The sequence below is a fragment of the Setaria viridis genome, chromosome 3 (assembly GCF_005286985.2).
Source record: "Setaria viridis chromosome 3, Setaria_viridis_v4.0, whole genome shotgun sequence".
Taxonomy (NCBI): Eukaryota; Viridiplantae; Streptophyta; class Magnoliopsida; order Poales; family Poaceae; genus Setaria; species Setaria viridis.
The window spans coordinates 41,216,749-41,230,297 of record NC_048265.2 but is presented as its reverse complement, the minus strand read 5'-3'; the positions used below and the strand labels follow the sequence as shown (position 1 = coordinate 41,230,297).

Here is a 13,549-nt window from a genome sequence, read left to right as displayed (position 1 = left end):
TCACCTAAATGATTTTAAAAAAGTCTAAGTAGCTTTATGGTCGTACTATTTGGGGAGAAAAATACCAGAAGCATTTCTCTACATGTGTGAGAAAAAATACCAGAAGCATTTCTCTACACGTGTGAGAAAAATATTACAGGTGTGATAGAATAAATAAATAAACAAAATAAATAGATAAAATAATACATTATTAAGGAACATATATTTTATTCATAATAGGCAAACATGCCCGCGGGTTGCTACGAGCAAAGAGCACCTCTATTTCACCTGTATTTAAATGGGTAGAGTAGATAGCAAAGGAATGGACTATGGATATTTCTATTCATTTAAAACTTTATTCTAATTATTTACATGTGAATCTTGCTAGCTAATAATAAGGTAAGGTGTTGATTGTTTTTGTTTTGGGTTTCTCTGGGTTTGTTCAAGTCTTCTTGGATATTAATTGTGTGCGGGTTTAAATTTAAACCTAGCTCAGAATTTAAGCCGTTATCGCTATATAACTTGTCAATACAAATTCCCTTCAATGTTAAACGTCGAGTCCTTATCAATTTCCCACGTCATCTCCAATTTAGAATCCCGCTGAGTCAGAGCTCATTATCTCAAGTTGAGTTCACACTCAAAGCCATGAGCTAATCCTCATTCGTCAGTTTCAACCTTGGGGTCGTCTATTTATCCTATCCGGATACAGGTTGAGTACCAAAAATTCAAATCGGAGTTGTCCCCCCAAAATATCGAATCCCAAAATCCTTACTTGAATTTCGGTATTTTTTTTTTTGCTCTTTGAATTAATTTCATTCTATTCAAATCGATTATACAGATAGTCTGAGTCGTCAGTAATGTAGTGAATACAATGCCGTGTAGTTTATATATTTTTTTTTTACCAACGCTGGATCATCTGGCATGTAGAATCTTCTTTTCTGCATAACTTCCCACTTGAAACATCAGAGTATACGCCCTTCTGTAATACTATTTTTCAGTCCCACATGTATATCTTTAGTGTATCTTCAACTATTTCAGTCCCACATACTATTTTTCAGTCACAGTGACCGACCAAACACTCCAGTGTACATCTTTGCTTGTTTTGCTCCATTCTTTGTGCCATGGTTGCTTGCTTCACTTGTATTTCATCTTGAGAGCTAGGAAACCCTTCCAAAACATATACTTTACAAACATATTAGTCCTAGTGATTACAAAACCACTCAACCACCAAAATCACAAGACAATAGCCTAATGGAACTACTTTCAGTAATATCCCTATTTTTTATGACTGATGACAACACAATCGAAAGCGGTAAAAATTTGCAAAATAGACCAAGTGACTAAAGGAAAGAGAGTGTAACAACTTAATGGCATGGTAAAGGCAAGCATATGCTAATTACTGATGTTTGGAACTTGAGCGACATAATCTGCAAATTTAAAAGTGTAAGGACGCATGTGACACCCCTGAACAAATTTGAGGACAACGGTGTACGTTGGCTGTTCTGGTGGCACTAGTGCCTGGTGCCGTGCACGGTGACACTGAATCGCAGCAGAGAATTCTATTTCTATGTTAAGACCAAAGAGACAAATTAAATTGATGGCCAAACAAGTTGTGCTGGTTTGCTGAATTGTGTACAGTACTCGAGCTTGCACAATATGCACTACCAGGTAAGACCACCAATGTAACGTATGTACAGAGTAATCAGACTGAACCTAAATGTTTTTTAGGTGCTAATTACCTAACACTATTTGTTGTACCATGGCTAATTATGCAAAGTCAAGCCCAAGGAATGTGATTGTTTAGGATAGAAAGTGAAGCAAACCCTGTTTCCATGGCAAGGATAAAGGCACAAAAGCAGTGTTAGTATTTGGACATGGTGTTGTTAACATTTAACCCTTAGAAAGTCCTGGACCAGGACCAGGCATTCCATTGGAATTCCTGACTGGGACAGCGGAGTGGCTGGTGCAACCTCGTCTATCATCTGCATGGACACTGACTCAAGGAACAACGCTGCACAAAGCCAAGGCAAACACTACTTGTGATACAAGATACCACCTAGGTGCCAGTATGATTCGTCAGTTTCAACTAACAGCGGTCTAAGAGTCTAAGTAGACTGCAAAACAGGAATCAATTTTGCTTCAGAAAGACTACAACAAGATTTTGCTTAAGAGTCTAAGGACACAAATCTAGCAAAGTATCAGACCTGACTGAGTGCAGCAGAGATGAATCAAGCATTGCAAGATTCAATCAAAGTAGAACTCGGTTTCCGTGGTAACAACAAAGACAAAAAGATCATGCCCAAGAGTTCTGCTGGTTCACTGAAACCCTGGAGCAGTAGAAATATGTTGGACACCTACCTTCAGACATTTCAGAAGTAGATGAGTATTCTGGAGTGACCTCGATCTCTATTTCAGAAAGGTAACCATAAAGAGATAAATGATGGTATATCATGTTGGGGAGTGGGGACTCAAGCTTGCGCAATCTGCTGAACTATTTTATTTTATCAGATCATTGGTTAGGATGAAAAACCAACTCAACAAACACAGAGAAGCAAACTAGCTGTATTGAGGACTTCTTAGTCCTTACCAGAGTGACTGGATCCAAATGCTTTTTCATGCTAATTGTACCTGAGTGGCTGAGTCTCTGTAGTACTCTGACTGATTGACCAAAGCCCAAGCCCGACGGTCCTTGGAGTTCAAGATAGAACAACAAAGACATAAAAATGAAATTAGTAAGTCAAACAAAGGCACGTGCTGGTTTACTCTAGCACAACAGGAAAAATGTGTCATTAACCACTTAACCTTCAGATAATTGAGGACCAGGCACTGGAATGTCTGACCGGGCTAGAACAGAGGCTGGTGGAACCTCCTCCATCGGTGTGGATACTGACTCAGCCAATCAGGGACAACATCTGCAACAGACATGATCAGCATGTAACTCAAGTGTTTACTACGACAGAGTACGCTGGCAGAGTATAGAATAGTGCATAGGGAGAAAGTATAATGAGAAGTTTGCAAGCGCAGAAAATATTGGTGTGGCTGCACATAAAAAACACTGATGCAAATGACAAATAATCTAGAACAGCACTAAGATCTCAACGGAAAACACTGCACCAGAGAGGAGATGTGGCCGTGGGGGAGTGTCACTGTCACCTAGCAGAAGCTTGCATGCAACATGGGCCCATCCGATGGCATAGTGAGGCTGGAAGGAGAACTAGAGGAATTCAGTAGCCAGAAATCTACCTAAGGGGCAGATGTAGTCTACAACTGAATGCAAACAGGAAGGAATGCTGCCTGCGATGGATAGATCAAGTACCCGCACCACATTTCTTGTAGATTCACCTGAACTCGGTTGGCAGACAGTGGCTGTTGTCCCCAGATTTTGTAATACTCTGTATTTTCCTTTATACGGCTGTGCATCTTCCAGCACTGTAGCTCAACTATTTTCTCCCTCCTTTATTTGATCTGAAGACACCCAAAATAAAGGAAATCTTGAAACAACTCAACTTTAGGATTCAAAGTGGAGCTCCAGCATTTTTTAGACAAAACCACAAAAGGCGTCAAGTGTACTTCGCTATATCCATTCCACATACAGCACATCATCCTACTAGCAGGTGCTGCACAAATCCAAACGTTGACCATCAATCATCATACAAAGCAACACAGGCCTGTCCCATGGCGCAGAGGCTGCGAAGCCAACAGGATGAATTCAGTAGCCAGAAGTCTGTGGTTTAATTGAATACAGGAGGGGGTTTCATCCCCCCAGCGCACCTTCAAATAAAATGAAGCAATGACACCTGTGATTGATTTATCAAGAATCCATACTGTATTACTTATTCAATTCAACAGATTTCAGATATGCATGAAAGTATCATCAATTCACTTGAACCCTTAGGTTGTCAGACAGTTGCTTTTGTCCCAAGATCTTGTACTATTCTGTATTTTCCTTTATAACACTGTGCATATTCCAGGACTGTTACTCAACTATGTTCCCCTCTCTTCTTAATTTCATCTGGACACACCCAAAATAAAGGCAATATCAAAACAACTGAACTTTAGGACTCAAAGCAGAAGCATCAGCATTTTCAGACAAAACCACAAAAGGCGCCAAGTGTACTTCACAATATCCATTCCACATGCAGCACATCATCCTACTAGCAGGTACTGCACAAATCCAAATCTCCACCATCAATCACCATTCAAAGAACCACACAAGATGACTTGTCCTCAGAAGCTAAGCAGGCAGAGAAAATCTAGAGGATTCTGCATATGCTGCCACAGAGTATAGTGTTATCCCTGGTTTCAGTAACTACCACAGGAACATGAATCTTCCTCTAAGCCATGAGGACCAAAGGATCCAATTCTCTCAAGGCTCCTGTAACATAGCCACCACTGCTGAAAAAAGTACCATGACTATCATGAAGTTGAGGAAGTAGATAGTGCCTTGCGCCCAAGAGGCTGATCAAGGTCCTACAGTTGCTGATGCAGGCCCAGGCTCCGATGCCAGTGTACCTGCTTATTATGGCAAACGTAAGTGACAGTTTCTTTTTGTCAACCAAAAGGCCTCCAGTGTTTACTAGGAGGCATGCATATGGCAATGCCTTTATATGCCAAGGTTACCTGATTGTTGGATGTCACTTAGCACTGCAATTGAAGTTCCTCTACGAGTATGATGCATAGCCCGTGGCACCGGATCATCCATGATGAGACTGGGAGGGGCAGAAAATCCTGCTTCCAAGGGAACAACAAATACATAAATATCCAGGAAATAATCTGATCCAGTTCTTTGCAACACTATGGCCGCAGAATGTGTTAACCACTTACCAGGAGAAATCTGATCTACAGGCAAGGCCTCTGGACTGACATGAATTTCTGTTTGACACATAAATTTATCAGATCATAAGGACAACAAACTAACAGATCTCAACAGAAATGCACAGTGGCTGTCAAGTAAGACCAAATAATAAATGTCATTAAACTGAACTCAGAGCCAAATAGAGAATAATGCATACACAGAATCAGGGATAGCGGCAAAATGAACAAATATTTTTCACCAGATTAGTGTTCATTAGCAGAATAAAGAACAATGCGTAGATGAAAATTCAAAGAGGACTCTGAGCAACAGGCACTAGTATTGTGTCAAGTGACTACTTTTCAGTTTGCATTTCTGCAATCTCGCATAAACAGACTGTAACAGCACAATATGTTGAGATATACAGATTATTTGGCAAGATGTCAACAAACAGTAACTGTACAATATTATAAGCTTATCTCCTTTTCTAGATTGTCAGAACAAAGTTGCAAATTGATTTCATCTTTTGGTAATCATACCTGGATCCTGAGATAGTGCGACGGAGGTCCCGCCACGGGGGATGTTGGACCACACCAACTGGTGCTCAAGCAGGTTTGCTACAACCCCTGAGTTCAGTTTAAAATATTCAGTAACCAAAGTACGAAAAGATACAAATACAACAGTCATAACACATCATGATAAGTAATACAGAGCATCAAAGCAAGGTTTATGCTAATCTAGAAAAACAAGATTTGTCTAGCAGCAACTCTATGGATGGTGAAAACAGTCCTTCCAAGGAACAACAAATACATAAATGTCCAGAAAATACTCTAATGCATTTCATTAACACTAGGGCCACAGAATGTGTTAACCACCTACCAGGTGAAAGTTGATCTGAAATAATAAATGCCACTCAATTGAACTCAGCACCAAATAGAGAATAATGCATACACAGAATCAGGGATTGCAGCAACTATGAACAAATATTTTTCACCAGACAAGTGTTCATTAGCAGAATAAAGAACAGTGAGTAGATGAAAATTCAAAGAGGGCTTTGGGCAACAGGCACCAGTATTGTGTCAAGTGACTACTTTTCAGGTTGTATTTTTGCAATCTCACATAACACAGACTGTAACAACAAAATATGTTGAGAGATACAGATTATTTGGCAATGTCAACAAGCGGTAACTGTACATTATTATAAGCTTATTTCCTTTTCTAGATTATCAGAAGAAAGTCGGAAATTGAGTTCATCTTCTGTAGTCATACCCGGAGCATGGGATAGTACAATGGAGGTTCCGCCACGGGGGATGTTGGACCACACCAACTGGTGCTCAAGCAGGTTTGGTAAAACCCCTGAGTTCAGTTTAAAAGATTCAGTAACCAAAGTACGGAAAGATACAAATACAATTGTCATAACACATGATGATAAGTAATACAGAGCATCAAAAGAAGTTTATGCTAATCTTTAAAAACAAGATTTGGAGCAACAGTATATTTTTTTATGCAACAAGGGTCCAGATTGTAATTCATTGCCAACGCAATCAAGAATGTTTGGTTTAATCAGAGCATAGGATTCTGTGCTGATCTATTTCGATCATGCTTCAGTCATCATAATCAAGAAGTTGGGACTATTAAGGACATAAACAAGAAAACAAGAAAAAGGAAAAGAAGAATAGACACCTGGTACGGCGCTGATGGGGCGGGAGTCCAGTGGCGGGACCTGGACCATGGAAGGGAACAGGTCGCGCGCGGCGGCTGCGGCGGCGGCTGTGCCCATGATGAGGAGCGCCGCCCGCACCCGCGAGAAGAAGGGGCTCCAAGAAGCCGGGCCCGGCCTGCGGTGATCGACGGTGTGGCGAGGAAGCGAGGGAGGAGGAGGGGTCGCGTCTCCGTCCTCGTCCTCGTGCGGCTGGCCCCCAGGCGCGGCATCGGCGTCGTCGTCGGCGGCGTCGGTGTCGTCGTCGGCGGCGGCGGCGGAGGCGGCGGCGGCGGAGGCGGCGGCGGAGGCGGCGGAGGCGGCGGAGGCGGCGGCGGAGGCGGCGGCGGAGGCGGCGGAGGCGGCGGCGGAGGCGGCGGAGGCGGCGGAGGCGGCGGCGGCGGCGGCGGCGGCGGCCATGTAGGCGTCGCCCTCGTCCCGCCCCTCCGTGTTGACGACGCGGACACCACTCCCGGTCGCCATCGGGTCGCCGGCGTGATGTGTCCCTCCCTCACCGGGCTCTCGGTGCTGCTGCGCGGCTAGCGGTGGCGCTCGCGGTCTCGCCTCTCTGCTCTCTGGTGGTTTTGGCTTCCGTTCCGGGCAACAGGTGGAGGGCACGGCCGTTATATAGGCGCGGAGAGGAGAGGGATGGCGAAGTCTGGCTGGCGGGTGGGTCCCAGCCAAGATGGCCCAGGCGTTGCGCTTGGCTTGACAAGCCCGCGGCCCACCTCTCGCGCACCGGCCCAGCAAGCCCCAAATTTTTTTAGGATTTTCTCTATCTTTTCTCAAAAAACTTATGGCAAAGTTTACCTTCAGGAAAAGCTAAACTATGCCAATAGAGTTCGGGGTTTGGGGATGGGTCTTACCTATCTCCAACGCACCAAGACAAAGCTTCGGGATAGAAAGATAGTAGCCGGTGGTGGCGATAGAGACGCCGGTTGAGGCGACGGCGCAGCCACCCACCGAGGTAGCAGTGGACCCCTCGATTGGGCCGTGGAGAGGTGGGGGCGAGCAGCAACAATGAGTTGGTGTGGCGGTGGTTGAGACAGAGGTGGTGGATCTAGCAGTCGGAGATGGGTAGGCCAACACTGGCCGTAGAGGCTTCATGACACGAACGCTGCTGAAGGTGAGCTTGACAACAGGAACGAACGACGAAGGGAGAAGGAGGAGGGAGGACGGGCCACGCTAACGAGTGGATAAGAATGCCCAAGTTAGAAGACAAAAGGAGGAAGAGAGGATGATCTCAACCGTTTGTTTCATATCTGAGGGCTTAGAAATTTGAGCGTACGGACAAAAGTCGCTTGACAAACACTTCACATCCCCAAATCTTTTGAAAAGACAAACTGGGAGTCTTTCTAGTCCACATCTCATATGGTGTCTTAACTACGGATTTAGACGGTACCCTATTAAGTGTGAAAGCTGTTGTTTCTAGAGTGTATCCCCAAAATGATAACGGTAGGTCTGACTGGCTCATCATTGATTGAACCATGTCCAACAAGGTTCGATTACGTCGCTCAGATACACCGTTTCTCTGAGGTGTTCTAGGCGGCGTAAGCTGTGGAACAATTCCACAACTCTTCAAATGATTGCTAAACTCGTGGCTTAAATACTCACCTCCGCGATCGGATCGTAAGGCCTTAATTTTCTTGCCACACTGATTTTCAACTTCATTTTGAAATTCCTTGAACTTTTCAAAGGTTTCAGACTTATGCCTCATCAAGTAGACATAGCCATATCTACTAAAATCATCAGTAAAAGTTATGAAGTATTGGAATCCTCCTCTAGCTGTCGTGCTCATTGGTCAGCATACATTGGTATGTACGAGTTCCAACAAGTCTAGTGCTCTCTCAGGAAACCTGTGAAAGGTGCCTTGGTCATCTTGCCTAGCAAGCAAGCTTCACATGTCTTGTATGACTCAAAATCAAACAAAGTTAAAGTCCATCAGAATGGAGCTTCTTCATGCGCATTTCACTTATATGACCCAAACGACATTGCCACGTGTAGGTAGGACTCAAATCATTAGGCCGAGGCCTTTTAGCACTTATGTTATAGACAGGTGAATCATTAAGATTTAAAACAAACAATCCATTCACAATGGGTGCAAAAGCCATAAACATATTATTCTTAGAGATCACACAACCATTGTTTTCACTCGAAAATGAATAACCATCCTTCATCAAGCATGAAGGAAATATATTGTTTCGACTAAACTAGGAACAAAATAATAATTATTCAACTCCATAATAAATCTTGACGGGAGGTGGAGTTGCATTGTCCTCACGGTCATTGCAGCAACTCTTGCATTATTGCCCACATGGAAACCAACTTCTCCTCTTTCCACGCTTCTACTTATTATCAGTCCCTGCATCAAATTGCAAATATGAGCAACCGATCCGGTATATCAAATACCCAAGAATTAATAATTATATTAGCGAGAAATATGTTATCTATAATATTAATAACAAGCGTACCTGAGGTGGAAGTACTCTTACTTTTCTTTCCTTGTCAATCAACAGGTCAGATTGACTGGTATGCCGCGCGAACCGTACCAGGGCAATAACCCGAACAGGAGTTAAGCGAATTCTCCCGGGTCGTGTGTTCGACGCTGAGGGTCATCGGCCAATTTTCAGTGGCAACACACTTTTGGCACGCCCGGTGGGATAGAAACAACATCCAGCATGTCGAAGGCTGCCGAGATCTCCAAAGACAACGTCATCGAAGTTACTGAAGCAGATCTCAAGGATGACCAGAAGGAAGAATTGGCAAGACACCTAGAAGAGTACAGGAAGACATGCTTGCAATCCTTTAGTCGTACCAGAAGCAGGGAGACCGTCAAGAAAGCTCCTCTTCCAACTCCCCGCCACATCACCATCACTGAGGACTCGGGGAAGATGTCTTACATGATTCAACAGTCTGTTTACCAGGCTATGATCGACCAGTCCATAGTAATGACGAACACGGTATACAACACCGTCATCAGTTCCTTGGTCAGCGGAGTAGCTCAGGGGTATCAGGGACCAGCGTACACCCTCACCCATCGTAGCTCCAATCAGAGGCTCCTCAGCGTTACCAAGCACATCTCAATCAGCTCCTCAGCCGATACCGACGCAACATGGAGGATACAACGCTTCAATGCCCATAGGGTACAACGACGTGCCATGCTACCAATCACAAGCGCCATCTCAGCCTGCTCAAATTTCCTCCGTACAGTCACTGCCTTCAAACTCAGTGCCTTAGGGGGCACCAGCGATGATAGCCGGGCTGGATCAGTCAACCAGTTATGGGAAGTCTCTGGTCCAAGCATCATTCCAATCGGCCATCCGACCGACGGTCCCACAATATCAGTTGGCTCCGTTAGAAATTGGCGGGGGGCAGACACTGCAGAAACACTCAGGGGTGCGACGCTGATGATGCTATAGGATGGGGCGTCAGATCCCCTACGCCACCAACTATCGGCTGTTCAACCGACTACACAACCACAAAATGTGCAGCACACTCTAATCCATCACCCAGCCATGGCACCGCCGGTCCAGCAGCATGTACCGATTCCTCAACTGGTCATACATCAGCAGCAGATGGGATAGCAGAAGTAATTTCAAGATCAATTCGGGTTGAAACCAAAGGTGCAAACCTATATGTACAAGAAGCCATACCTGCCTGCCTACGACCTGTTGCCATTTCCCCATCGGTACAAGGTTCCCGATTCACCAAGTTCTCAGGACTGGACGACACATAAACTGTGGAGCATGTGAATAGATTCATTATCTAGTGCGGGGAAGCCGCCACACAAGATGCTCTATGAGTGCGATTATTCTCATCATCCCTATCCGGATCGGCCTTCCAATGGTTTACTACGCTGCCGCCCAATTCCATCGTCACTTGGGCCAATCTGGAGAAGCAGTTCCATAAGTACTTCTACGCAGGAATCTATGAGATGAAGCTCTCAGATCTCACCAGCCTCAGGCAGAGGAGCGACGAACCAGTGACAAGTTACGTACAGAGATTTAGAGAGGTCAGGAACAAGTGCTACACCCTAGTCCTGACTAATGCTTAGCTAGCCGATATCGCCTTCCAAGGTCTCTTGCCACACATCAAGAAGAAGTATGCCTCCCAGGAGTTCGAAAGCTTAAGTCAGATCGTCCACCGACTGTCCGGTCAAGAGGTGCGCCCTTTCGACCAATGGAGGAATTTTCATAAAAAAGTGGCATACTTGGAGGGGTCTGAATCGGAGGAAGAGGCGGAAATCGGCCTAGCAGAATGGGTACAAGGGAAAAATTCGATATCGTGCCCGTTTGGAAAGAAAGAACTAGAAGCATTTGGCTTTGACACATCAAAGGCCGACAAAATCTTCGATTTACTTCTCGAAGAGGGGCAGATCAAGCTTTCACCTTATCACACGATTCCATCAGCCGAGCAGCTCAAAAAGATGAAGTATTGCAAATGGCACAATGCCACATCCCACGACACGAACGAGTGCAAAATCTTCCGACAGCAGATACAATCGGTCATTGAGCAAGGTAGACTCAAGTTTGAAGTTCCGACAAAGCTAGTAAAGCCAATGAAGATTGATCAGCATCCTTTCCCTACTAACATGGTCGATGCAGGAAGGAACGTACCCCAAACCAAGGTGCTAACATCAGAATCGACCAGGAGAAGCGGCACCGTGGACCCTAGAAATCAGGCCACGGTCGAGGACATCAAAGGAAAAGGATGGATCGAAGATGAGGGTGAAAGATCAGAGAGATCACGTCGACCTATCACCACCCAATACTTACTCAGCAAGTATCAACGATAGCAAGAAAGTTCGAGACGCCATGAAGAGATGATGCACCGACATGAAGATCCTTGGCGGTGCCCGTTCTTCATCCACTGCTGGGAAAACAACCTCAGGTTACCATCAGCCGATAATTGCCCTGAGTGCAACGGTCAGTATCATAGCGGTCGCCCGTTCAAGAGGTCACGATCCAGGGATCGAGGATCAGAGCCGATCAGCAGATACTAGCGTGAACAAGAGGATCAGCACATTTCAGTGCGTGATCAGCTGGGGGGCAAAGTTGACTAGCGTGATTGACTGGGGGGCAAGGCCAGCACACATGATCGACTGGAGAAGATGGCTAATGCCAGAGCGGCTGATGAAAACCCCCTAGGACGAGAACCAGACTGGAAGCATGCAAAACCACCGGTCAAACCGGTGAACCCCAGATGGTGCCCAGACGGCTTGACCAAATCCCAGAAATGAAGAATCCAGCGTCTGCGCCAATGGGAACAAGAAGAAGAAGAACAGAGGCAGACGATGGATAAGAAGGAGGACAGGTCTCGAGTCTGGCTCCCCAGAAGAAAAACCGATGAGGACGACGACAATCAGGGATCGGCAGCTAATGTCAGCATGGTGTTCATCTTGCCGATGGAGTTCATGGCTCCCGCTGATCGGGATGATGCAACAATAGAGGAGCAAATGGCACAATTGGCTTTGGAGCCAATGACAGCCACTTTTGAGAAACCCGACGATGAAAAACGAGAACATCTCAAAGCCCTATTCCTCAAAGGACACGTTGACGGACGGCCAGTCACTAGGCTACTGGTAGATGGAGGCGCTGCGGTCAATATCATGCCGTATGCTATGTTCCGGAAATTGGGCAAAAATGATGAAGATCTGACTAAGACGGATATGATGCTCAAGGATTTTGAAGGGAACGTGTCCCCAGCCCGTGGAGCACTCTGCGTCAACCTCACCATCGGCAGTAAGACCCTACCACTACTTTCTTTATCATTAATAGCAAAGGGTCCTACAACATGTTGCTCAGGCACGATTGGATACACGCGAATTGTTGTGTCCCATCTACAATGCACCGGTGCCTCGTCCAGTGGGTCAGCGACAACATCGAGATAGTCACCACCGATTCCGCCTATAGTGTTGCCGTGACCGATGTGCAACAGTGGAGCTGTGAACACGTCAGGTGCATATCTGGCAGAATCTGGGACACCGATTTTCTAGGGGTGTCCGATTTTGGTCTACAGCCGATCCAAGCAGTCAGCTCTGAAGAATCAGACTAGATGGATCAGTTCATCTGAGAAGACTGGAAGCTTGGGCACGGATTTACGTCGGCCGATTCGTTGGAAATGGTGGACTTAGGAGATGGCAGCAAGCCAAGGCCGACGTATATTAGTGCTAGTTTAGACCCTGAGTACAAGCGTAAATTGACAAGTTTATTAAAAGAGTTTAAAGATTGTTTTGCTTGAGAATACCATGAGAAGCCTGGTCTAGACCGATCCATCGTTGAGCACCGGTTGCCTATAAAACCAGGATATCGGCCATATCAGCAACCCGCATGACGGTGCAACCCTAAAATTCTACCTGATATAAAGGCCGAGATTACAAGATTGATTAAAGCAAGATTTATTCGGCAGTGCCGTTATGCCGAGTGGATTTCCAATATTGTACCCATATCAAAGAAAAATGGAAAGCTACGCGTGTGCATTGACTTCAGGAATCTTAATCAGGCTACGGCGATGGATGGGTATCCAATGCCAACAGACGATGTTTTGATAGACGCCGCCTCAGGACATAAAGTCATCAGTTTCTTGGACGGTAATGCTGGGTACAATCAAATATTAATGGCCGAAGAAGATATTTCAAAGACGGCTTTCAGGTGTCCAAGCCACCTCAGTTTGTTTGAGTGGGTGGTGATGACCTTCGGATTAAAAAACGCCGGAGCTACATATCAATGGGCTATGAATTATATTTTCCACAAGCTTATTGGTGTCCTGGTGGAAATTTACATTGATGACATCGTGATCAAGTCAAAAGGACATTAGGAGCATCTAGCTGATTTGCGAGAAGTGTTGGAGTGCATGAGAAAGCATGGATTGAAAATGAACCCAAACAAATGTGCCTTCGGCATTTTAGCTGGACAATTTCTAGGATTCATGGTCCATGAGCGCGGGATAGAAGTCAACCGGAAGATTATAGCTGCCATCAATAAAGTTGTGGCCCCGCAGAACAAAACTGAGCTGCAGTCCCTAATCGACAAAGTTAACTTTATTAGAAGGTTCATATCCAACTTGTCCGGGCGTATTCA

General features: G+C 45.3%; 1 protein-coding gene across 18 annotated transcripts; it reads right to left on the bottom strand.

Annotated features, from left to right (window-relative positions):
- Positions 1-537: 537 nt before the first annotated feature.
- Positions 538-7,062, bottom strand: LOC117849990 (uncharacterized). Of its 18 annotated transcripts, none has more exons than XR_011897867.1 (8): positions 6,455-7,062; positions 6,041-6,127; positions 5,311-5,397; positions 4,804-4,851; positions 4,600-4,707; positions 2,567-4,491; positions 2,338-2,465; positions 538-1,161 (listed from the first exon to the last, which is right to left on the bottom strand). XR_011897867.1 is itself a non-coding variant. In XM_034731752.2 (6 exons), exons 1-6 carry the CDS (start codon positions 6,951-6,953, stop codon positions 4,442-4,444), a joined length of 879 nt encoding a protein of 292 aa, XP_034587643.2. In that variant the 5' UTR covers positions 6,954-7,062; the 3' UTR covers positions 742-4,441. The 18 variants fall into 18 exon arrangements, 1 of the variants encoding a protein (XP_034587643.2); XR_011897854.1 differs by having other exon boundaries at positions 742-2,891; positions 3,094-3,181; positions 3,296-4,491; XR_011897859.1 differs by having other exon boundaries at positions 742-2,891; positions 3,133-3,181; positions 3,296-4,491.
- Positions 7,063-13,549: the final 6,487 nt, after the last annotated feature.